This window comes from Perissodus microlepis, chromosome 23 (assembly GCF_051167445.1).
Source record: "Perissodus microlepis isolate ML-2025 ecotype Zambia chromosome 23, ASM5116744v1, whole genome shotgun sequence".
In the NCBI taxonomy this organism is placed as follows: domain Eukaryota; kingdom Metazoa; phylum Chordata; class Actinopteri; order Cichliformes; family Cichlidae; genus Perissodus; species Perissodus microlepis.
In genome coordinates, this window is record NC_140482.1 from 11,735,694 (window position 1) to 11,757,762 (window position 22,069).

Consider the following 22,069-nt stretch of genomic DNA (forward strand, 5'->3'; position numbering starts at 1 on the left):
AAAGAAAAAAAAAAGGAGTGAGTATCACTACAAAGATTAACCCACAGTGGTCCTCATACCACAGTTTGATATCAGCAAACACCGAGAGCATACACTGATATGACACCACAGCCATGCTATCAATGCAAACACTGATAACAGCATAAATCAAATTAAATCGGGACTTGATGAGACCTTTTGAGTAGGGCTGGGCGATATGGCCTAAAATCCATATTGCGATATAATTTGAAGCATGTGCGGTAACAATATATAGTCTTTTCTTCTGTATAACGTATTTTCCACACAAAAAATCCTTTAATTTTCTCAAAAATCTAGAGTGTGCCTTATGTATGAATTCTGGTTGTGCTTACTGACCTCGAACCGATTTCTGCGTGCAGAAATCTGTTAAAAAATGTTTTAGTACAACTTTGGTAAGCCGCACTGCTTGATGGATTGTCAGAGCATTACAGCTGCCGTAGTGAGGAGCTTCGCAGAGTAATCTGGGTCCAAAACTCAAACGAACACTAAGAGTTAAAAACGGTCTAAATTCTTTCATCTTTAATTAAATCATCAGCGTTGCTGCTTTATCAGGTGTTACAATTAAGTTTTACATCCATGAAAACAGAATTTATTAAATTTAACGGAGTTAGAAGTTAACAGGAAGTTAGCTCGCTAGTTTACACCTAAACATTTCATACCATGTTCTGACAGAGACTTTTGAAACTAATTAAAACGTACAGCTCTGCTACCACTTCCAACATAAATGAAGACAGAAAACTAAACAGCAGTGGCATTTGCAGGGTTACTGAAGTTGGATTACCTGGTCTATAATGATGTGCTATGTGATTGCTAGCGACACAGCTATGTTAGCATAATATTAGCATAGTGAAGCTGGAGGATGAACGCCAACTTTTTTTCCACTCATTAAAAGTTAACGTGAGGGATTCTGGTGGTCAGGGACAAATGCAATCGCATAGCAAGATGCTATACACGGGCCAAACTTCAGTCAGGAGAACAACTGATTATTACTCATCCACAATACCAGGTTAGTTATTAATATACTGCAACAACATGGGAATAGAACAGCTGCGAGAGAATTCAACATTAATGAATCAATGTTACGGAAGTGGAGGAAGCGCAGTTTTTGGCTTTCCCCATATTTCAAAAGTGCGTCATCTCTTTGCTATGACTGTCGCCCGCCATAATTTGCAGATGATAATGGTTTTAGCCGCCGCTATGCTTTCGACCAAAACAGGCGCAGCTTGATGACATCATCAACATGCGCTAACTACTTTAATGCACAGTGATCATTTTTTGGATGTGTAAACACCCATAACAGTAAAATTGTTAATAAACAAACAAACAAACAAACAAAACTAACCCGCATGCCTGCTTTCATAAGTCTTTTGTACTTTATGTTTGATTTTAATAAAAATCGGCACAAAGGTAAAGCAGTCAAAGGACACTTGCATCATTATATACACTTATACATATAATAACAGCAATGCCCAAAGTACAGTTGTGACCTGTAGTGGGTAATATTTAATAATATAAATATTTTCGTTATTATTTTTTAAATCGAGTCCGTACTCCCGTTCTCGCTAGTCCGGACTTCGTAAGTTCGCACGAGAGTCCGGACTTCCGGAGAACGCTCTTCTCTTTACGACGTCACAGATTTTTTACTGCCGTTCTCTTAATTTAAATGATTACTGCGAAACTACACAGACAAGCTGTTAGTGTTTCTGGGCTAAATAAAGCAACCTACTGGAGTAATTACATAATTTAGCTTTAGTTTTTGGGTTTGTTTGTTTTTTATTTGTAAACAAAATCGGGTTGGAACACCAGTAACGCATCGTCTACACGGCGTGCGATTTGCACCACCGACCGTTGGGGCGCTATTCACAGAATATATTACCGGTTTCGTGCCGGTTTACGCGTCTTCTCTCTTCCTTCCGGTGCCCCGCTTGCCCCACTCCCTCCCGGTGCTAGACCGTCGGGCTTGGCAGTGGGAGCGTAATGGCGGTCCACCGGGGACCCTCTACGAAATGGCTCTTCACCCGGGAGCAGCTCGAAAATACGCCGTCTCGACGCTGTGGAATAGAAGCAGACAAAGAGCTCGCTTACCGACAGCAGGCTGCCAACTTAATCCAAGAAATTGGCCAGAGACTCAACGTGTATCCTTTCTGAAACGCTGAGTCTTGCCGGACGGCAGGCGGGCTGTCTGTAGTTAGCATTAGCATAGAGTGCGGCTCCAAATGAAATTCTTGTTATATTTTATCCTGTGATTGTGTAAACAGGTGTCCAATGGTTCGGTATTGTATACATAGGCCTCTCTGATAAGATGAGCCATTTTAACTCCTCTCACAGGACGTTTGTGACCCGCCGGAGGTGATGAGGCCCGCTAGCTAGCTTAGCTATTGTTTGGCTCGTCAGTCTGTTGTTTCTATTGTTAGCTTTTGTCTACTAAAAGCAGAGATAACTGAGTACTGATATTAGTCGTATGTGTGTTGTAAACATTTTGCTCTACACACGATTCCAGCCCACATTGGAAATGTGGGCTTTGTGTAATTATGAGTGTGTTGACAGGGTTTTAACCCGCGGCCTCACGTTTTGCGATCTCCAAGGCCTTAGCTCAGTACTAAGCTTTCTAATCTAATGGCGTTGTTTATTTGCCTGTGAACCATCCATGTGATTTCCTTAACCGTTCACTCAGCTCTCAACTAATTATCAACACTGCTATAGTTTATATGCACAGGTTTTATATGATCCACTCCTTCACCAAATTCAATAGAAATGTAAGTATCGCTGCGTTGTTCGCTGATATCACGATCACCTTTGCCGCAGACTAGCCAAACTGTGTTTTTCCTTTCCTCCCTTGTATAGATAATTTCCCAGACTACGTTGTTCCTGGCAGCTAAAGTTGAGGAGCAGCCCAGGAAGCTGGAGCACGTCATTAAAATAGCCCATGCCTGGATTAACCCACAAGATCCTCCCCTGGACACTAAAAGCAACGTGAGTAAACTGTGACTGCTCTGGAGCTTATGTTTTTCCATACTTTGTAAGTTACTGTTAATGTTTCACAGACCTTACAGTGTGGTTTTTAGAGGTTACATATGGATTGTACTGATGCTGCGACTAGTAGAAATGTGAGGCCGAGGTTTTTTGTCTATTTGTTTTTCTTTTCAATATGTGTCCTGCTGATCTATTTTATTTCAGATCTCTTTTTTAGCTCTGGAAAACTTTAACACATGTTGATCACTAGTTCTGAGGTTTTACGATCCCTCGGTTTATGCCAGTATATAATCTTCTAAACCAACTTTGTGCCATGAGCTGAAAGGAAACAGTCTTAAAGGTTGAGCACCTTTTTCCATGGTCTGATTATCCTATCATTACCTTGTGAGATTGGAAATAACAATACCACTACTGGGAGTGAGCCTGGGTCATTTGGGGGTTATGTGACCGTTAAGGTAGTGCTAGCTATCCTTTATAATGCATAATACGTGGCCCCAAGCACAAAAAACGGTGCTGTTCCTAGAGAAAGGAGAGGCGGAGACATACCTGGAAGTTTATCTCACTCCCAGTGTGAAGTGAATGTTTGCTGGAAAGCCTTGCTCACATATGGTTGGTGACTAATTCCAAAGCATAGGATGACATCAGCTAAATAGACAAAATGGCTCTTAACATTTGTCTTTTGGACCTTTCACCCTTTTTAAATGTATAAAAAAAACTTGCCCGTCCTTCTTCTCTTCATCGGGTTCTAACCATGTTTATACTAGAGCAGGGGTGGGCAAACTTTTTGATTCGTGGGCCACATTGAGTTCTAACATTTGACAAAGGGGCCGGGACAGGAGCAGATAGATGGCATGCTTTGAAAACATCACCTCATTGGGGGGAAAAATACACATCTTGGGATATGGAGAAAACATGTGCTTTAATTTCCAATGAAAATGAAGAAAAGCATTACAATAAAATCTCTGACTTCGAAATGAGTCTTTAAACACTGAAAATCAAATAAATGAACATTTTATTTTAAAGCACTGAAAGTTCTGTTATACTTCAGGATATCACATCACTCTCCTCCTGACTTTTTTTTTTTTTTTTCCCAAAAACGGTAGGAGATGCAGATGTACTTGTCCTGTTCCTTTTATTCAATTTGTTTCCCCGGTGCCAAAAGTCAACGACCAGTGCAAGAACGAAACAGTTGCAGCAAGTCAGTCTGTGAAGCGTTATATTTGATCTGCGCGCACTGTTCATTTTAACAACGTGCGTATCACGGAGACACACACATTTTAATGGGAGCAGTGTTGTTGGTCTCCTTTTTTAGCCAGCGCATCAAAGTCTGGAGTTAGTTTTGTTGTGGCGATTCTCAGGATGGATCTGAGGTGTAGGTCTGTTAACTTGGATCTGTGGCTGGCTTTGTTGATGTTCATGACGCTGAATGTCTGTTCACACACGAAGGTAGAGCCGAACAAAGCCAACATCATCTGCGCTTTTTGCCTTAGATTTGGAAACGCGGCATCATTGAGTGAAGCATAGAAGTCATTTAGTTTCAGAGAGCTGAACTTCTCTTTTAAGGCAGGGTTGGACTGAAGGTCGATGAGTTCGAGCTGAAGCTCCTCTGGAGCTGTTTCGGGGTCTTGTGACAGAGGAAAGGCCAGTGACTTGTCAATTTTATCGAAATCCAAAAACCGACGGCAGAATTCTCCGTGCAGTGCATCCAGTGACTCACTGTATTTCTTTATTTTGCTCCGGCCTCTTTCAGCGTGGCTAGTGTAGGAAAATGAGTGAATGACTTGTTCAAAATCTGCCTGGAGAATAAAGCCAGCTTGGATTTGAAGGCTTTCACGTTTGTGTGCATGTCATGCACAAACTGCTCCTTCCCCTGCAGTTTCACGTTGAGCTCATTCAAGTGTGAAAATACGTCCGTAGCACACATCCAGCTCTTGTTGCTCAGCTCAGGAAATTCCTCAGTCTTCCCCTGCTGCTCCAAAAACACGCCAATCTCCTCTTTGAGCTCCCACACTCGTTGAAACACTTTGCCCAAACTCAACCAGCGGACATGGGAGTGATAAAGCAGGTCCTGGGGATCCGCATCAGTTTCCTCCAGGAACGCAATGAACTGACAGTGCTGAAGTCCCCGTGCGCGTATGAAGTTGACAAGTTTCACCACAGGATTCACAACATGATTCAGCTGTAACACCGATTTACATAGAGATTCCTGGTGGAGGATGCAGTGGAGGAAAATGACATCCTGGTCAGGGTTTTCATCTTTCACTTTATTCTGGATTCTCCTCAGCAGGCCAACGTTTTTTCCCGTTAAATTCGGAGATCCATCTGTGGTGAACGGTAACAAGCTTACTCCAGGGAAGCTTCATGTTTTCGATGGCTGCAGACACCAGTTCAAACAAGTCCTCTCCTCGTGTTTGTCCTTTCAGAGACTCCATTGTCAAAAACTCCTCCGTTATTTCAAAGGTTTCGTTGATTCCTCGGATAAAAATGAGGAGCTGAGCAGTGTCTTTGACATCGTTGCTTTCATCCAGTGCTAAAGAATAAAAAGTGAATGACTTCGCCTTTTTGTTTAATATGCTGGTGGTATCTTCATCTATTAGTTCTACACGGCAAGTCACTGTCCGCCGTGATAAACTGATTTTCTCAAATTTGTCTTTGGTCTCCGGGCACAAAATACCTGCTGTCTCTACCATACATTCTTTTAAAAACTCGCCCTCTGACAGTGGTTTGCTGGCCTTTGCTATTTTGAATGAAAGCATAAAACTGGCCTTGGTACTTGACTCTTGAATGGCAGTTTGACGGTGAAAAAAAACTTTGCTGAGCCTTCAAATTAGCTGCCAACTTCTCAGCAGCAGCTTCCCATTCTTTTGTTGAGAGCTTGCTAGCATAATTAGCGTGCTTTGTGGCAAAGTGACGGCTAATATTATACTCTTTAAAAACCGCCACAGTTTCTTGGCATATCAGGCAAACAGCAGATGATCAGTGTTCAGTGAAAAAATATTTAGCTGTCCACTCCTTTTTGAACACTCGACATTCTCTGTCCACTTTCCTTTTCTTGGGTCCGCTCATCTTCATAGAGGGGCGGTGGGTCACAGGGTAAAGTGCAAACGTGGAGTAATAGGCCTACGCTTCACCTCAACAAAGCCAATATATCTAGAGTGCGCCATCTAGTGAGGAAACATCAGAATTGCAGGGGAAATAAAACAATAACAAGGTTAATTTATTAATTTTTTTTTTCAAGTTTGGCGGGCCGGATCAAAACGTTTAACGGGCCGCATGTGGCCCATGCCTGTACTAGAGTCTTTCATTGGTTTGGTACAACTGTTCCCCACAACCACATTTATATAAAAGAGGGCAGATGCATAACCATTATTTTTCTTTGCATGTGAAGGCCCACTCCTGTGTGTCAGAAGTGCCAGATGTCGACATGGCTGAGTAGATCAGGATAATATTAATTTAATGTGAAAATGAGCTGGAAAGGCCTTGATTAACAAAGTGATTACTTTGAGCACTGCTGTCTGGTGAAAAGCAGGCGACACTCATGAGATGTGTACTGGAGTCTGTGTGGATCGCACCATTTGTTAGGTTTGACCTCTGACTGGAGGCAGCGATGGCAGGCAGCAAACTGCAGCTTTTTGTCTGTAAAGTAATCGCAGCTGCAGTTTGATGTCTAGAATAAACGTATCTGTTGTCACAGCTGACTCTGAAGTCAGAGACTGATGTGAGTTAATTACTGAATTTGCTTAATTTAATCAAATGCTTCTCACAGAAGTAGCCTCTGTTACAGTTCGCTGAGTGTCATCATAGATAATGTTTAAGTATCAGAGACTGTTAAACGTGAGTTGCATGCTGAATTTTCTTAATTTAATCAAAAGCCTTTCAGTCTTAGTTTGTTGTACAAGAAAGGACAAAGATAATTTGGTTACCATCCAAATTTTTTCATGTTTTGCAGCATGGCTGTTTCTTTTGTTTTTCCTCTCTATCATAAGCCATATTGGCTTTTTTGAGGTTTTAAACTTCCATTTACTTAAAAGAAAATGTAATTGTTAATGATGATTGGGTGGGCTTAATTCAATCTTGACTGTTAGCACAAGGTGACCGCCACAAGTATACAGAAAAAATTCCACCCATGCAAAACGGAGACTGACACACATCAACCTTTTCAGTTTTTGTATAAACGTGTCTGTATGTCAGCGTGTGTGTGTGTGTGTGTGTGTGTGTGTGTCCACCAAATTAAACCAATTATATCTAATAGAGTTCACAAAGAAATGATACTTGGCTATAATTTATACTAAAATTCTTACTGAATTACGAAACTTCTTTACAACAGCATCGATACCAACAATGCTGTCTTTTGCCTCAGCCTTCGACACACAACTTCACACAGCTCCTCCTCTCACTAACAGCTGAAGTAGTTAACCTTCATAACACTGAACAAGAGTTCAGGAGGAATTTCAGAGGTCAGGAAAGTTTCCATTTCAACAGCATTGAAGTATTAAACAGTTCTCATGAATGTTAACCTGGAAGGTGCACACGTTAGCATTAGCCATTTACCTTTTAGCAGTTATCTGATAGCCACATTAGCCATCTGTTAGCATTAAAGTAACAGCTGGTGGACTGCAGGTCGTGCTGGAGTACTGAGCCGTGGCAGAGTAGATTACAAACACTGATGGGTCACTGGCTTTGTGAACTAGCAGGCGATCCGTAGCTGAACTGAGTAGAATCCAGCGTGTGGAGAACTAATCCGAGCAAATAATGAGTGAAATCCAGAGCAGAGCAGGAATCAGATGGGTTTCAGGTCTGATGAGCAGAACTGGGGATGTAAACAGCTGCAGCAGAAATGAATTCTGCGCCATTGCTCCTGTTGTTGCAGCATGGTGTCGACACCTTTCCATGGCATTGAAAATGGTATCGAGTTTGAAATTCGAGTTTTGTGACATCCCTAATGTATAATGCTAACAGGCTTGCACCATTAACATTCCTGTCCACTGATTGTATTTTTGTTTTGTGTGTGCGCTTATAAAAATGGATTTGTTTGTGGTTGTCGAGGGTCGTTTTTAATTCTTCACGGCTTGATCTGTTTCAGGCATTCCAGCAGCAGGCACAAGAGCTTGTAGCACTGGAAACAATCGTGCTACAAACTCTGGGTGAGTACAGGCTGTGCTGCACAGACTGCACACACTTTCTGCTGTCCTTGGTTTTCCTGGTTTCTACAATAGACCAGTGTAACACCAAGAGGGGGGTTACACACAGAAGAAAATGACTAAAGTACCACACATGCATGCTGACACTTTTTCACATATTCTGATGCAGCGTTTTTCCTCCCGTTCTGTTGAGCAAATGTAAAAAAACAAAACAAAACATTATTTCACTGATGTTCTGCTTCTGTATTTGCACCTCTGCCTGACGATCTTCCTTCTTGGTTGCAGGTTTTGAAATAACAGTTGATCATCCGCACACAGATGTTGTGCGATGTTCCCAGCTAGTGCGAGGTATTACCTTTTTCCTCACCTGTTACTTTTCAAGAACTACTGCTGTGTGTTATCAGCTTTGCTCTAAAACCAGTTTTTTCTCTTGTTTTACAGCAAGCAAGGATTTGGCACAGACTTCCTATTATATGGCTACCAACAGGTTGTTATCCTGTTCCCATTATTGCACTGTAATGGCACACTATAGCTTCCTGCACTGCAGGGTACCCCTTCCTGTGTCCAACGCCCTGTTTGCACTTGGATCCTGGGAACCCCCAATGGGGAAGTACCGACCAGGCTGCTGTGTGCGGTGTATTGTACAAGGGCTCTGTGTTGGCACATAGGGGTTGAATGCACAATGTGGAGTGTAGTGTTGCTGTTTACCTCTCGAAGTTGTTTGGTACCGAGTGCACATGTCTTTAAAAAAAAAAAAAGTCTCAAACGGTAGCCTGAATATAGATTGCCACTAAAGATTCTTAAACTTTTAGAGTTTCTTGGTAAGTACGGTTACTGTTCTTTTTAAATGTTTCTTTTTGATCTTTTTTTAAATCCAGAGGAGCTAACAATGAAACGCCAAACTATACTGCAAACTGAATGCTTTTGTTCTAGAGGACTCCAGAGGGTCACTACGGAGTACTGTGAGGAATATTAGCTAGCTCGACAAAACCTAAATCCCTTCTTCCTTCAGACTCTGTTCGTGCTCACATAACAAGGGGCACTTCATGCGTTACGTGAATCTTTTTCCACACAAAATGATATTTGTGAGTCTTGTCTTCTCCATTCAGTCTTAATCAGATGAAGGGTTCGCTTTAAACTGGATTTACCTAAACATTAAAACTGTCCCATACTCTAATTTTGGAGACATGGGCGTTGTTTTGGTTTGTACATATCAAAGTGAAAATCATGTTGATTGGAGGAGAAAGTATATTACAAAGGGCATTTAAGCTGATTTCAAACTAAAACTCTGAACGTAAGTCTCCTGGTTTTATGTTACCATGGTGATTTAGCCTGGTAAAAAGACAGCCACTGTTGTGACATAGGAAGCTCGACATAGCAAACGTTTAGTTATTCAAGTTCTTTTGTTTTACAGATTAATAAAAGATAGACACATCTTTTACTTACTTTCTCCTAAAGTTTTAGACTAAGGCTAATAGAGTTGAAACATATAAAGTGCAAATATATATTATCTGTGGGCTTCAAATGCAACAATAGGCCTCTATTTTTTAAGCACATACTCTGTATATAAAAGATGGACATTGCTACCGTGACATAACCCATTTCTTTGCAACCCCATATTTAGAAGCTTCTGTTAGTTGGGCCTGTGTGTTCTGCTTGGAAGAATATAGACGTCATTGTTCATTTAGCTTCCAGTGATTCAAAGACATTTGATGAATGACTTGTTAAGCTTGTTGGTACTTAGTACTGTTGGTGTGTAGCTAGCTGTGTACACACAGGGGTACATAAACTAGCTTTGACACATTCTTCCAACAAAAACAACGACTTGTAGCTCAGTGTGGACTACTTATTGGCCTGAACTTTTAAGGGAGCGACAGCTGAGGTCACCACGAAAGAGGTGTGAAACATCATCAGGGGAAACGGCATGAAAAGCGCAGACAGTGGGCTTTGCGCTTCTCTGCAGCCGGCTGAAGGACACGTAAGAGCACAAGCAAGAGTGGCCCACAGACTGGTTGTGACATTAAACTGCTGTGACATGATGACTTCAAAGCTGCCCACAGGCTTTGTGGGGCAGTTTGCAGTGTAGTTTGGGTGTTAGGGTGTGGGAGAAATTAACTGTAGAAAACTGAAAGCGTAATCACTTGTCTTGGCTATCAACATCAGTGTTTCTCAGTCTCAGCGTGGCTACATTTGAATCGTCACTAATTTTATACTGTATATAAGCGCTGTGTAAAAATATCAAAACTGAAACTCTTTATTTTTCTTAAGAGATTAAGAAACGCTGTTGTTTTGTAATTTCCATCATTTTTACATTAACACAAAACACAATAATAAAAATCAGTACGTCTATATTTATGTAATCATTTGAGACATTTAGGAACACAATCTAACAGATGTAGGTTTTAGACAGGGGAGTCCTGTGAGGTAAGGATATGTGTATGTGATACGAAGATAACTGAATCTGACAGTCACCACTGTTTGTCTGTTAAACAGTAAAATATATAGTAGATCATGCAAGTTGGTTCGCAGATCCGTCAGCTGACAGTCGTCTTTTGTGTTTCTTGTCTCCTGCAGTTTGCACCTCACCACCTTCTGTCTACAGTACAGGCCCACAGTCGTCGCATGTGTCTGCATCCACCTGGCCTGCAAGTGGTCCAAATGGGAGATCCCTGTGTCTACAGATGGCAAACACTGGTGGGAGTATGTGGACCGCACAGTAACGTTACAGCTGCTTAACGGTAAGAGCATATTTTGAGTTGTAGAAATTCACATCCCAGCAAAGTAAAGTCACACAGTTCGTACAAGGAAAGTGTCTTCTCAGCATTTCATAAAGCCCAAAAAAGTTACAAACTGTTCTTTCTGATCAAGCATCTTTAAATGTGTTTAAAAAAGCAACATAAACTTCAAACACAATGTTCATCTTCCAACAGTGTGGTCTCTTCATCCACAGCTGCTGTGTTTTAGACAGATGGTGAATAAGCTGGGTCTCACTTTTAGCCCAGGCTCTCCCAGAGCTTCCAGCAGTAGTATATTATGGCATTGCCAACACTAAATTGGGTGTGACACAAGTGTTTGCTTTGTGTGGGCCACAAAGTTTTAGCACCAGCACATTTCCATGTCTTGTGTATCAGAGGAACTGAGGAATCTGTTTCTGTGCAGACTGTAGATCAGATCACGATAAACACTTTTCTCTTGTTATTGTCAGACTGCTGCACGAGTACGTAACAGTGACCTCACCCACAAAGACTAACACAAATCGGGCTTTGCTTTTCAGTAATTTATTTGTCCTGATTTTACAGCACAGAGGTCATCTGATAAAAATCCCCAAACACACATTAAAATGTTGGCTGTGCTGCGATTTCTGCTTTGTTAACATATAAAATCACCCCTCAACCAAAGGTCCATTCTGAGCCAGGAAAACCCTGCATATGTACTACTTTCTAGTATGAGGTTTGACTTTATTTCACAGGGAACACTGAGGCTTTACGGAGCTGCAGCTCTATCTGGTGGCAGATGGCTGCATAACATTTAGGACACAACACCAGCACTGGGTATCAATTAAAATGTTTAATTATTAACATTTAGATTAAATGACAAGTACGTCTGGTACCCAGGAGTGAGAATAGTGACTATTTTTGTCAAGTAGTCGCACACACCTGTAATTCACCTTTAATCTGAAAATGTGTTGTCCTAGTTCTTCATAGTCTGTAGGCTCAGACTTTAAATTTAGCAATGTTACCTGTTTCCTTCCTTATCCCTCGTCTAGAACAGAGTTGACACTGGACCATCGTCTTACTCGTACTTTAAACGTTTCTTCTAAACAGCGAGCTCTGATCTGAATGGCCACATTACTGCTGTCCTTAGAATAGTTCATCTGCTTATTCGGTGCATCTAGTGTCGTATGTTCAAACTGCAGTTATATAGTCTTTCACTGCAACTGGTGACACTGGTCCTCTTCCTTCTCTGGGTCCTGGAGTCCATCTGCAAGAGCTCTGTAGAGCCAGCTGATGGTTTTGCTCCATTGTCTTTCACAGAATTCAAATAATTATAGCGAGTCCCGCTCAGTGGATTTGTCCACCTTGTGTGTTACAATTGTGCCCTTGTTAGAGAGCTGGTAGAGCTGAGGCTGCCTTGTTTGTTTTCAGAGCTCACCCATGAGTTTCTTCAAATCCTGGAGAAGACACCCAGCAAGCTGAAGAGGATACGAAACTGGAGGGTAGGTGAAACACATTAGACAGCGCAGAACATAGGGCACAGCTGGTACTGTGGAGATTTGTATTGTTCGTATGTCATGCTGAGTTTGCCTTTTCTGTCTGCAGGCGATTCAAGCTGCTAAGAAGCCAAAGACAGAGAGTTCAACTGGGGAAAGTGCCTTCCAGGGAACATCCTTAGAAAGCCTTCCTGGTGTCACCAACTCCTTTTTCCCCTCAGCATCAGACTCTACAGACATGCCCAACCTAAATACCATCACAACCCCGTTCGCCTCATACCAGCCACTAAACGACCAATCAAAGGCTTGCGGGTACGACCAGTTCTCCCAGCCCGCCCCCTCAGACTTCACCCTGGTGAAGCCCAAACACAAAGCTGCAGGCGGGACTAGCAGCGAGCTCGCTGTGAACACCGCCGCTTTTTCGCGGCCACAGAAAGTCTTGACTCTGGAAAAGTACAGAGAGAAACACGCGGCCGAGCTGGCCTTGCAGAACGGCGTTAAGGAGGAGCCAAGCACAGATGTCTACACTCCTCCGGCGTTGTCCTCTCACCACCACAAGAAACGTTCTCAGCCGCAGCAGGCCAGCCAGCCGGGTGACAGGAAAGAAAAGCCCAGTTCTAAAAAACCTCGCCTCGCAGCCTCATACGCAGAAAACGGCTCGGCCACTAGCGAGGAGCTCAAAATGCGGATCAAAGTTTCATCGGAGCGCCACGGCAGCTCGGAGCAGGGTGGGGCTCTGCCAGGCAAAGACAAACACAGAGAGCACAGCAGCCACCGCCACTCGAAACACAGCCACTCGCACTCGTACTCCCTCAGCGCAAACAACAGAGGGGCAATAGACAACTCTTCCTTATCTGCCCGTACTCCCGGCAACCACTGCATCGAGGGCAGCTCCTCTGGCTCGTCTCGTAAGAGACCCCACCCTGATGCCGGCAGCCACAATCACCACCATCACCACCACCACCACCAACACCACCACCACTCGTCTAAGAGCAGCAGGACCTCCAAAGGAAGCCTGAGCTCGTCTCACTACTCAGACAGCAACCAGAGGATGATGGAGCACCACGGCCACGACGGAACCAACGGCATGCTGACATCTAACGGGCAGCACACTGACTACAAAGACACTTTTGACATGCTGGACTCTTTACTAAGTGCCCAAGGGATGAACTTGTAACCCAGAGAGTCCCCAGTGTTGTCTACAATAAGGTATTACCATGTTTATTAAAATTTTAAAAATGATTTTATTTGTCTTAAGTTATCTGAATTCTGCATCACCCTCAGTCGTGTCTACACACTGATCATTGATGATTCTTGTCAAACTGTCAAATGTCATAGAGCTGTGTACTACTAGCTTGCAGCGCACACTCAAAAATTGGATGTTTTTGAAATGCGGCTGAAAAAAGAGGTTTTTAAATGTTCTCTTAACTTGAGCTGACATCTATTTTTAACACGGATGTTTTTAGTCACGCGACCATTGTGACAGTTTACAGTTCATGTTTTTTTTGTTTTGTGGTTTTTTGTTTTTTTTTCTTCTTTTTTTGTATGTTAAGACATTTTGTTTCACTAAAAATCTCAGGTCTTGAACTTTTGATAAAAGAACGAATCTTCCTCTGTTTGGGTTTATTACCTGTATCTGTGGAGATGTATCACCTCGTCGGTTTGCTGACGAAAACAAAGCGGCAAAACTTTGGCGTCTCTCTTAGGAAACACGGTCTGCATATATTTAAAAGAGCGCATCAACAGTTCCGAACAAATAAAAATGTGAGGGGAACTCCATTTGCCTATTGGGCCGTGCCTGAAGTTTTGCGCAGATTCACTATAGAGCTAAAATGAAGTTTACTTTACATCTGCTGTGAAAGTGCATTTAAGATATAGCGGCTGAAAGCGCAAAAAAAAAAAAGGCCGTGTGATTGTACCTTGTCAATTACTATTCAGTATGATAAATGTTATTAACTACAAGAAAATACAGATCTCTAAAATAAGATTGTGTATATAGGACTGTAGTTCAGAATTAAACTGTTATTGGTTTATTGCATCAGTCCAGACCTCCTTCCATTCAATGTATCATGAGATCTAAAGCAGACTCTGTATTGATGAACATATCCTTGATTTGTGTATTGGGAGCCCAAATAAAGGTGTAAAAGATAACATGCTGAATTATGGAAGTGTTTGACATTTTGTTTGTTACAATGTTGTTACGATGGGACTAAATTTTGTTACTGTGGGACAGTGAGTTTGTGACCATTCCAAAATGGCATAGCTGCGACAAACCAGTGGCCCAAACTGGAGTACCAGTTCTGAGCAAAAGTTTAAGTATGACCAAATTGAAAATTTTAAGCATGCCAAAGAATATGAGTACACCCTTTTGAGCTATCTGTGTGATGTACTGCACTCCCCAGCCTACATTTATATAGCAGACGCCTCCAAAGAGCCGTGCTCTGCGGGGGAGGCAAGCGGCTACAAGTCTAAGTACGGAAAACTGCTATGTTAGAGTTTGCCACAATGCATTTTCATCAAAACTGATTTGTAGCATGAAAACGGCATACTCTTGCACTCTGAAACACTGGAATAAGCTACGCACATGTAGGAGCACAGACTGCTGAGTGTGCTCTGCATGAAAGAGATTCAGCCTCTGATACAAATCGAAATGTAGATCCTACAAGCGGCCTACACCCACCAACCTCACATCAGTGCAGGAACACTAAACCAAAGCTGCATCCTAACAGTCCAAAATTGCAAAGGAAGCTAAGCTACACGACCTCGAGTCTGCACTCTTTTAAGGTAACCGCTAATCACAGTCACTAGATTCAATCATTTCAAATGTGTCATCTGCACACCCATAATGTGAATGTCCCAGTCCACCGCACACAGAAGGAGCTCTATTGGTTTGAGTACAGTGAACTCACTGACATGTTGAAGAAATGTCTTTGAGATGATATGAGCTCTGTGACATGGCACGTTTTCCTGCTGGAAGCAGCCATCACAAGATGTGTACACTGTAGTTATAAAGGGATGGACATAAACAATACTCAGGTTAGGCTGTGGTGTTTAAACAATGTTCAGTTGGTAGCAAGAAGCCATAGTGTGCCAAGAAAATGTCCCCCACACCATTACACCATCAGCCTGACCCATTGATACAAGGCAGGATGACTCCATGCATCGATAATGTTATTGTCCAATGTTGGTGAGTCTGTGCAAATTGTAGCCTCAGTTTCCTGTTCTTAGCTGACAGTAGTGGCACCCACTGTGGTCTTCTGCTGCTGTAAGCCCATCTGCTTAAAGATTTGATGTGTTCTGCACTCAGAGATGCTCTTCTGCATACCTTGACTGTTGCCTTCCTATCAGCTTGAAGCAGAACTGCCCCTTACTGGCTACTTTTCTCTTTTTGTGATGATCCACTGTAAATCTTAGAGATGGTTGTGTGAGAAAACCCCAGCAGCTGAACAGTTTCTCATAGCAGCCTGTCTAACACCAGCCTGATCTATTGTGCATTCTTGATGTTTTTCACTCTCACAAGGCTCCATTCAAAATGTAGATGTCAGTGTTTTTAAATAAATGATGTTATAAGTGACCAAGAGGTATACCATCATGCATCCATGTCTCAGGTTCAGGCCAGGGAGGGTAAAGTCCATTATCCAATTCCAAGAAGGACCCCAAACCCACAAAAGAAGTTAATTCTGGTGAGGTTCCCATTCCAGTGGCTCCTGCTGAACCTATAGTTTTCCATAGGATAACACTCTCAATGCAAAGGAACATCAGGCCTTTGCTTCGAATAGCTCATCATACTTCTGCTGCTGAACCACTGATGCCAGTTCAGAATGCTTTAAACAGTGCTGGAACTGCGGAAGAACCAGCGAGTCCAGGAAAAGACTGTGATGTGGTCACACCAGCCTGTGTAAAAGACATCAGGGTCACCACAGTACAAAACACTGCTGTGGCTCTATATTCACCATCTCTTTTTGGCCCTTCTGTTGGACCATTTATCAATATTACAGAGTTCTCCAAAGACCGTCAAACCAAGAGAAAACAAAAAATGACTCAAAACTTATCAGGCTCACAGATACTAATGTATTATATTTAAGAAATAGCTAAATACATTCTAAATAAAAATATCAGTTCAATTTTGATCACAGCAAATACGAGAATATTTAACCTCAAGTACAGACAGCACATTCAGATTGAGCTGTTGTACTAAGTAAAATTACAGAAATGCAAAACCTACAGTAACAGTAGTAGTTGTGCAGGAAAGCATCCCGTTCTTCAGGATGACTTCTCATCTTATAGGATTTTAAATCCCTGTTAAACAATCATGGGAGACGGCTTGCTCCTCCATGAGCTCGAATCTGGAGGTTTCTTCCTGTTAAAAGCCAATTCTTCCTTCCCACTGTCACCAACTGCTTGCTCATGGAGGGCTTTCTAATTGTTGGGGTTTTTCTAACATTGTGGGGTCTTTACCCTACAATATAAAGCACCTTGAGATGAGTGTTGCTCTGAATTGGAATTGTAAATGCAAACTGGGATTTGAAATGTCCCAGAGCAATCTGTAGTTTCAGGGTTTCAGGGTTACTAATTGCTGCATTTTGCTTAGACCTAACAAGTGTGCTTAAAAACATATTTTGACAAATGTTTGTTTCAGTTGAAGCTGTGGTGAGGTGGTGTTCTATTGGATTAAGATCAGGTGATTGTAGTGTCCATTTGAGTGGCGTTGTTGTTGTCATGCTCAAGAACCCAGTTTGAGATGATGCGATGGCACCACAGTGATGACAACTCGTTATTTCCACAAACTGTAAAACCAAAGATGGATGGAGCTCCCGGGTCTGAAAAGTGAAGTTAATCTCTTCCTGGAAGGCCAGCAGGGGGCGACTGTTCTGCTTCACTTGACTCTTTGGCTCTGTAAACACTTTCCTGATCAGTTCATGGCCTCAGTTGCTACTTTCAAGTCTGTTTGTAGGTAGCCTGGCTCCTATTAGTTACAGAAAAGGCTGATAACGCTCTACCTTACCAACCTCCCGGATCTGTTTTTATCTTCAGTTTTGTAGGCAGTGCTGAAACACCAGTCTAAGTCCACGTTTTTCCTTTTACCCATCAAAGTCTTTGAAAGAATTTAATAGTTTGCTCCTCCAGCTTGCCAACGCCCACTGCCCCCTCAAGTCTAAATAGCCCTAAAACCTCGTCTGATGTTATTAAATCAACACGAAGCACTCGGGATGGCCTTGACTCACTGTTGAATTACAAAAAATAAATAGTAATGCAGGTTTTTTTTTTTTTTTTTTTAAAGCGTTTAAGCCCTTAATTTTGGCCTCTAAAGCACACATAGCATGCAAAATGAAAAGAACTGCCAAATCATGCAGATGGTTTAATCCCAGCCTCATAACATTGGATTTATTCCCCATTGAATTTAAGCCTTCGCTGCATTTGAAGATAAAACAGTCATTTGTCAAATGCCGCCAAAGAAAATTCTCGTCAAAACGGGAGCACATAATGACCGTGTCCTGCTGTCTGTCTGCTTATATATGGCAGAGTGATTAATTGATTGTTATAGGCTAACAAACAAACGACACTGATTACATTATCTGACCACAGTTTTGTCTTTTAGTACAGGCTCTAATAGAGTGCTGAAGTGATTAGTAGTTGGGCTGCTCAGCTGCTGAATTAGTAATGTTAATGGGAGTAATGAGACACGGAAACGCACGCTGAGTCGGTGCACGAGCAGAGTCGCTCTTTGTGTGTTAATTGTCGTCTTTCTTGCCGTTCCGCTTTTGCTTTTCTTGCACGGGGAACAAACAGAAAAGCCCGCATTTGACAGTGAAACCTGCCATTTTCGGTCCCTTCAAACAAACCTCGAGGGCTCGTTTTGAGATTTAGCTCCGGCTGCCCTCACAACACAGCTTCAGCGGCTCATTTGTGGGTGGAACATAAATCCAGTTCTTGATAATTAACCAGCACCCTCGGAGCAGACGCAGCGTTTTCACCAAGTATTACCTTCTAATTTTAGCGTGGAAGACAATGGGGAAATTCAGCGGGAGGACGTCAGTGAAAATTCAACCATCTGGACATTCTCGCATACTGGTGGGAGGGTGATGATTTATTTTCAGCAACCTCTCGAGCTGAATAAGAGACGCCTACCGCTTGAAAATCCGCAGAGAGGAAGAGATATGAGAGCGGCTTTTGTGAGCAACAAATCCCTGAATTAAGAGCCATCTGAAAGGAAAACACCATCCAAGCTCTTAATTACAAGTCAAAGAAGAGGAACACACTGTATATAGCTGCCCACGGGCAAAGGTCCCACACATACCTTTTTTTAAATCACTTTGATTGTTTCGGCAGCTCAGAAAACAGATTAAAAGTTAATGGATGATTAAGGTTTCCCTTTCATCTTATGCTCCTTCGTGATCTACCGCTGAAGCGCATGTGGCTAAATAAAGATATCAGGGAGAAAACCATCAGTCATGACAGTCACTTCTTATATGACAGATGTAGAGGTGAACCGTCCCTCTTCGCGTTATGAGGCACGCCCGATTCATCGCTGCTGCTTTATTGCTTCTGATCCTCTAGATGGCAATATTACCTTTGGCTTTGAATGCCAGCAGGAGCAGCTCAGCAGCACAAACATATCCAGCGTCGTTTTATTCGATTTTAGAGGAATTACATGTATTCAGGGGGAAAAAAAGCAAACAAGATGCAGTGTTGAATAACCTTGAGAAAAGGACACAGGTTTTCACGGCATAAATCCGAGGAGTCTTTCTGCACACTTTCTGATCTTCAGTCCAAAGCAATCACGCACACACGCACACAAACGCACACATGTGTGAGCTCGTACTGCCACAAACTTTGGACTCGATCCATCTAATTAACAGATTCAGATAACCGTCGGACGGCGGGGGCTCGGAGACATTCCCGGAAATGCCAAGGCACTTGGTAATTTGAGCGGCGGAGTTGATCAAAAAGGCCTTCGCGCAGCAGCATGTGGTGCACTTATACCCATATGAGTCTTAATGCAAATGATGCCCGGGAAATTGTGCAGGAAAGTGGCATGATTATAAGCCATTGAAAGTCCATTGTCATTTCTGTCTGAGAGGTCTCTCTTGAAAAATCAGGAGCTGATGGAAACCCCTCTAAGTACCTGAGATAGAGCCGGAGGGGGAAAATGAGTGGGCCCAGGCTGCCATTATACCATGGTAGCGCAATTATATCCAGTGATTGGCAGGAGCATAAATTATCCCCTGTCTTCATAGTGTGGTTTTCTTTGTGTTCCCAACCCTTGCTAAGGTATTTTTTCTTTCACAAAAATATCTGTAGTGCTCTCTTCAGCCAGCTGTTCTCAGTGAAAAACAAGACATTATTTTAGAGTTTTCCTTTGTAATTATTCCCCTTACTACCCTAGTTTGTCTCTCAGCCGGATGCAAATGCATCCTCTCGTGGCCTGAACACCAGAGATTTGTGTTTGTGGCGGGAACCACACAGCACCAGCTGTCCTTTAAAAAGGGAGGCTAAAAGAAAAAAAAAACACAGTTGATGTGAAATGTCTTCCTCCCTACTCGTCCCCAATCATCAATAATTCACCCGCTTCGACATTTGAACTAATTATGGTGCACCAATGGCCTATTTGAGCAGGGTCCTGTCAGATGAAAGCTTCTAGGTCCTTCCTGTCAGCAGCGGACGTAGCAGAATGAGGCGACAGCAGTGGAGGCTGAAGCCATTAAAATGAATGGAGAGCTCCTCTAACAATCATACAGCCCTGACACACACACATACACACAGTTACAAGTGTACCCCACACACACACACACACACACACACACACACACACAAATAAAAGAGGGGAAAACTGAATTGCTACCTCATGCAAACACACAATCACACAGACATGCATAAACATTACGTGCTACAGCAGCTCACACACACACGCAAACACACAGAGAGTGACGTGCCCGCCACCTGTGTGGGTTGTTTGGCCTCCTCATCCAGACCTCTCTGGTTTTAATTAGCCTGCTGCTGAAGTGTTTTCCTTTTTATATTCTCTGAAGGGCGATGATAACGGCTACAGCCGAGATGGAGGCTCTCCGCTGGTTTGTTTCATTAGGGAGAGCATAATGACCCTGCAATCACAACACCAAGAAAATACCTACCCTAATAAATATTTTCCTCCTAATGGTTCAGTTTATACTCTGTTGTGACTTTGTCATCAGCGCCACAGCAGTGGAAGGAATTAATAATGCTAATGATAATAATCACATGCATTTCCTTGTTTTGTCTTTCATTTGAGTCAAATTGAATTAATCCAATGCTAAAAAGGTCGTAACAGGAATATTAATGCCAAATATCACTGAGGTCTTTGAGTGGAGTGTTACTTAGAACGATGTAAGTTAAAAGGAAAGTTTTAAGTGTATTTTTCCTGAGAAGATCAATTCTACAATTGCAAATCTAGGCTTACTAAATATTTTGATTAGCTTAGGTTAGCTTAGCTTAGCACAGCGTAGCTTGGAAGCAGGGAAAACAGGATGCCCCCGCAAAAATCACTTATTTGCTTCCCTGAAGTGCAATAATTGACACAGTGTAACTTATTCACGTTATGTAAGACACAATTCCCTAGATATTTTCCCCCTTTAGCTTTTACACTAGCCTAAATTATCACTTGACTTATTTTAGCTTAATATTTAGCGCACATGTGGAATCTTTTTTCTGCACAAGACGACAAATTTAAGTACTTCCAAAAATGTTTACTTTTCTTTTAAGAAGGAAACTCAAAAGAAGAACTATAAGCAAACTGAAAGAAGCATCAATGTTGACACCATCTACAGTAATAATGAAACACAAACATATTACAGATTTTTAAAAAAGAGAGAAAGAAGACATGCCACCATAACATAGACTGCATATAAAAGGTGGACCTGCCCGTCTGGGTGGAAGTGCCCTAAATTTGCATACTTTCTCATAGCCAGCAGGGGGCAACTTTCTCAAAGTGTGTGATAAAAATGATACTTTTTTCACTTGATTTATAAAAACAACAACAACAACATTTTCCTAAAGTCTTTTTGGACTAAGTATGATTTTTTTTGTTTTAAAATTTTTATTCAGTTACATTCAGTTTTATTTATATAACACCAAATCATAACAACATTCGCCTGACAGCACTAAGGTTAGTAAAGATGCTACAATAATACAGAGAAAACCCCAACAGTCAACCGGTCCCCTGGTGAGCAAGCACTTGGTGACAGTGGGAAGGAAAAACTCCTTTTGGCAAAAACAGTCTATGTGAGGGAAGTGCCACAGAAATACAGACCAGTAGTTATTTAGAGGTCATAAAGCCTCACTAAAAGGTATTAAAAAAAAATATATATATATCTTTAATAATAATATTACAATTATAGTATACATATATATATATAGTATATAAAATACATCTTTATCTACAATGTAGATTGATGACCTTGTTTCAAATGCTAGAATAATTGAAGTTAGTCAGTTGCCATCAAATTATTGCAATTAATTCCCATTTTAAGAACAGATCAGTGTTCAGTGTTATATGAATCACTCACAGGGATTCACAGAGAATTATCATGTTAACATGGTTTTCCTCAACTCTATACGGTGCTTAAGATTTTTAGTTAATTTTCGCTATGTTTTGGGAAAATCTCACGCCTTTCTTCATTCTCAGCAGCTCAGTATAAAGGACAGAACCGGCTATAGAGCTGAACAGACCTAAAACGACTAAACTTAACTC

At 41.9% G+C, this 22,069-nt stretch overlaps 2 protein-coding genes across 2 annotated transcripts; one reads left to right on the plus strand and one right to left on the minus strand.

Moving 5' to 3' along the window:
- Positions 1 to 1,785: 1,785 nt before the first annotated feature.
- On the plus strand, positions 1,786 to 14,505 carry ccnt2b (cyclin T2b). Its single transcript, XM_084921780.1, has 9 exons — positions 1,786 to 2,153; positions 2,693 to 2,774; positions 2,863 to 2,991; positions 8,075 to 8,135; positions 8,418 to 8,480; positions 8,574 to 8,619; positions 10,707 to 10,870; positions 12,278 to 12,348; positions 12,452 to 14,505. The coding sequence occupies exons 1-9, from the start codon at positions 1,996 to 1,998 to the stop codon at positions 13,517 to 13,519; spliced, it is 1,842 nt and encodes a 613-aa protein (XP_084777906.1). The 5' UTR covers positions 1,786 to 1,995; the 3' UTR covers positions 13,520 to 14,505.
- LOC146360965 (general transcription factor II-I repeat domain-containing protein 2-like) lies at positions 4,284 to 5,685 on the minus strand. The gene is made up of 2 exons (XM_084922707.1): positions 5,666 to 5,685; positions 4,284 to 5,348 (listed from the first exon to the last, which is right to left on the minus strand). Exons 1-2 carry the CDS (start codon positions 5,683 to 5,685, stop codon positions 4,718 to 4,720), a joined length of 651 nt encoding a protein of 216 aa, XP_084778833.1. The 3' UTR covers positions 4,284 to 4,717.
- Positions 14,506 to 22,069: the final 7,564 nt, after the last annotated feature.

What these genes read in the sequence shown, in the direction of transcription:
- ccnt2b (XM_084921780.1), top strand. Translation starts at nt 1,996, where the DNA reads ATGGCGGTCCACCGGGGACCCTCTACGAAATGGCTCTTCACCCGGGAG. An exon ending in TCACCAAATTCAATAGAAAT is followed by an intron (nt 2,775 to 2,862) that starts GTAAGTATCGCT and finishes TCCCTTGTATAG; the next exon opens with ATAATTTCCCAGACTACGTT. An exon ending in AATCGTGCTACAAACTCTGG is followed by an intron (nt 8,136 to 8,417) that starts GTGAGTACAGGC and finishes TCTTGGTTGCAG; the next exon opens with GTTTTGAAATAACAGTTGAT.
- LOC146360965 (XM_084922707.1), bottom strand. Translation starts at nt 5,685, where the DNA reads ATGTATGGTAGAGACAGCAG. An exon ending in ATGTATGGTAGAGACAGCAG is followed by an intron (nt 5,349 to 5,665) that starts GTATTTTGTGCC and finishes GAAAACATGAAG; the next exon opens with CTTCCCTGGAGTAAGCTTGT.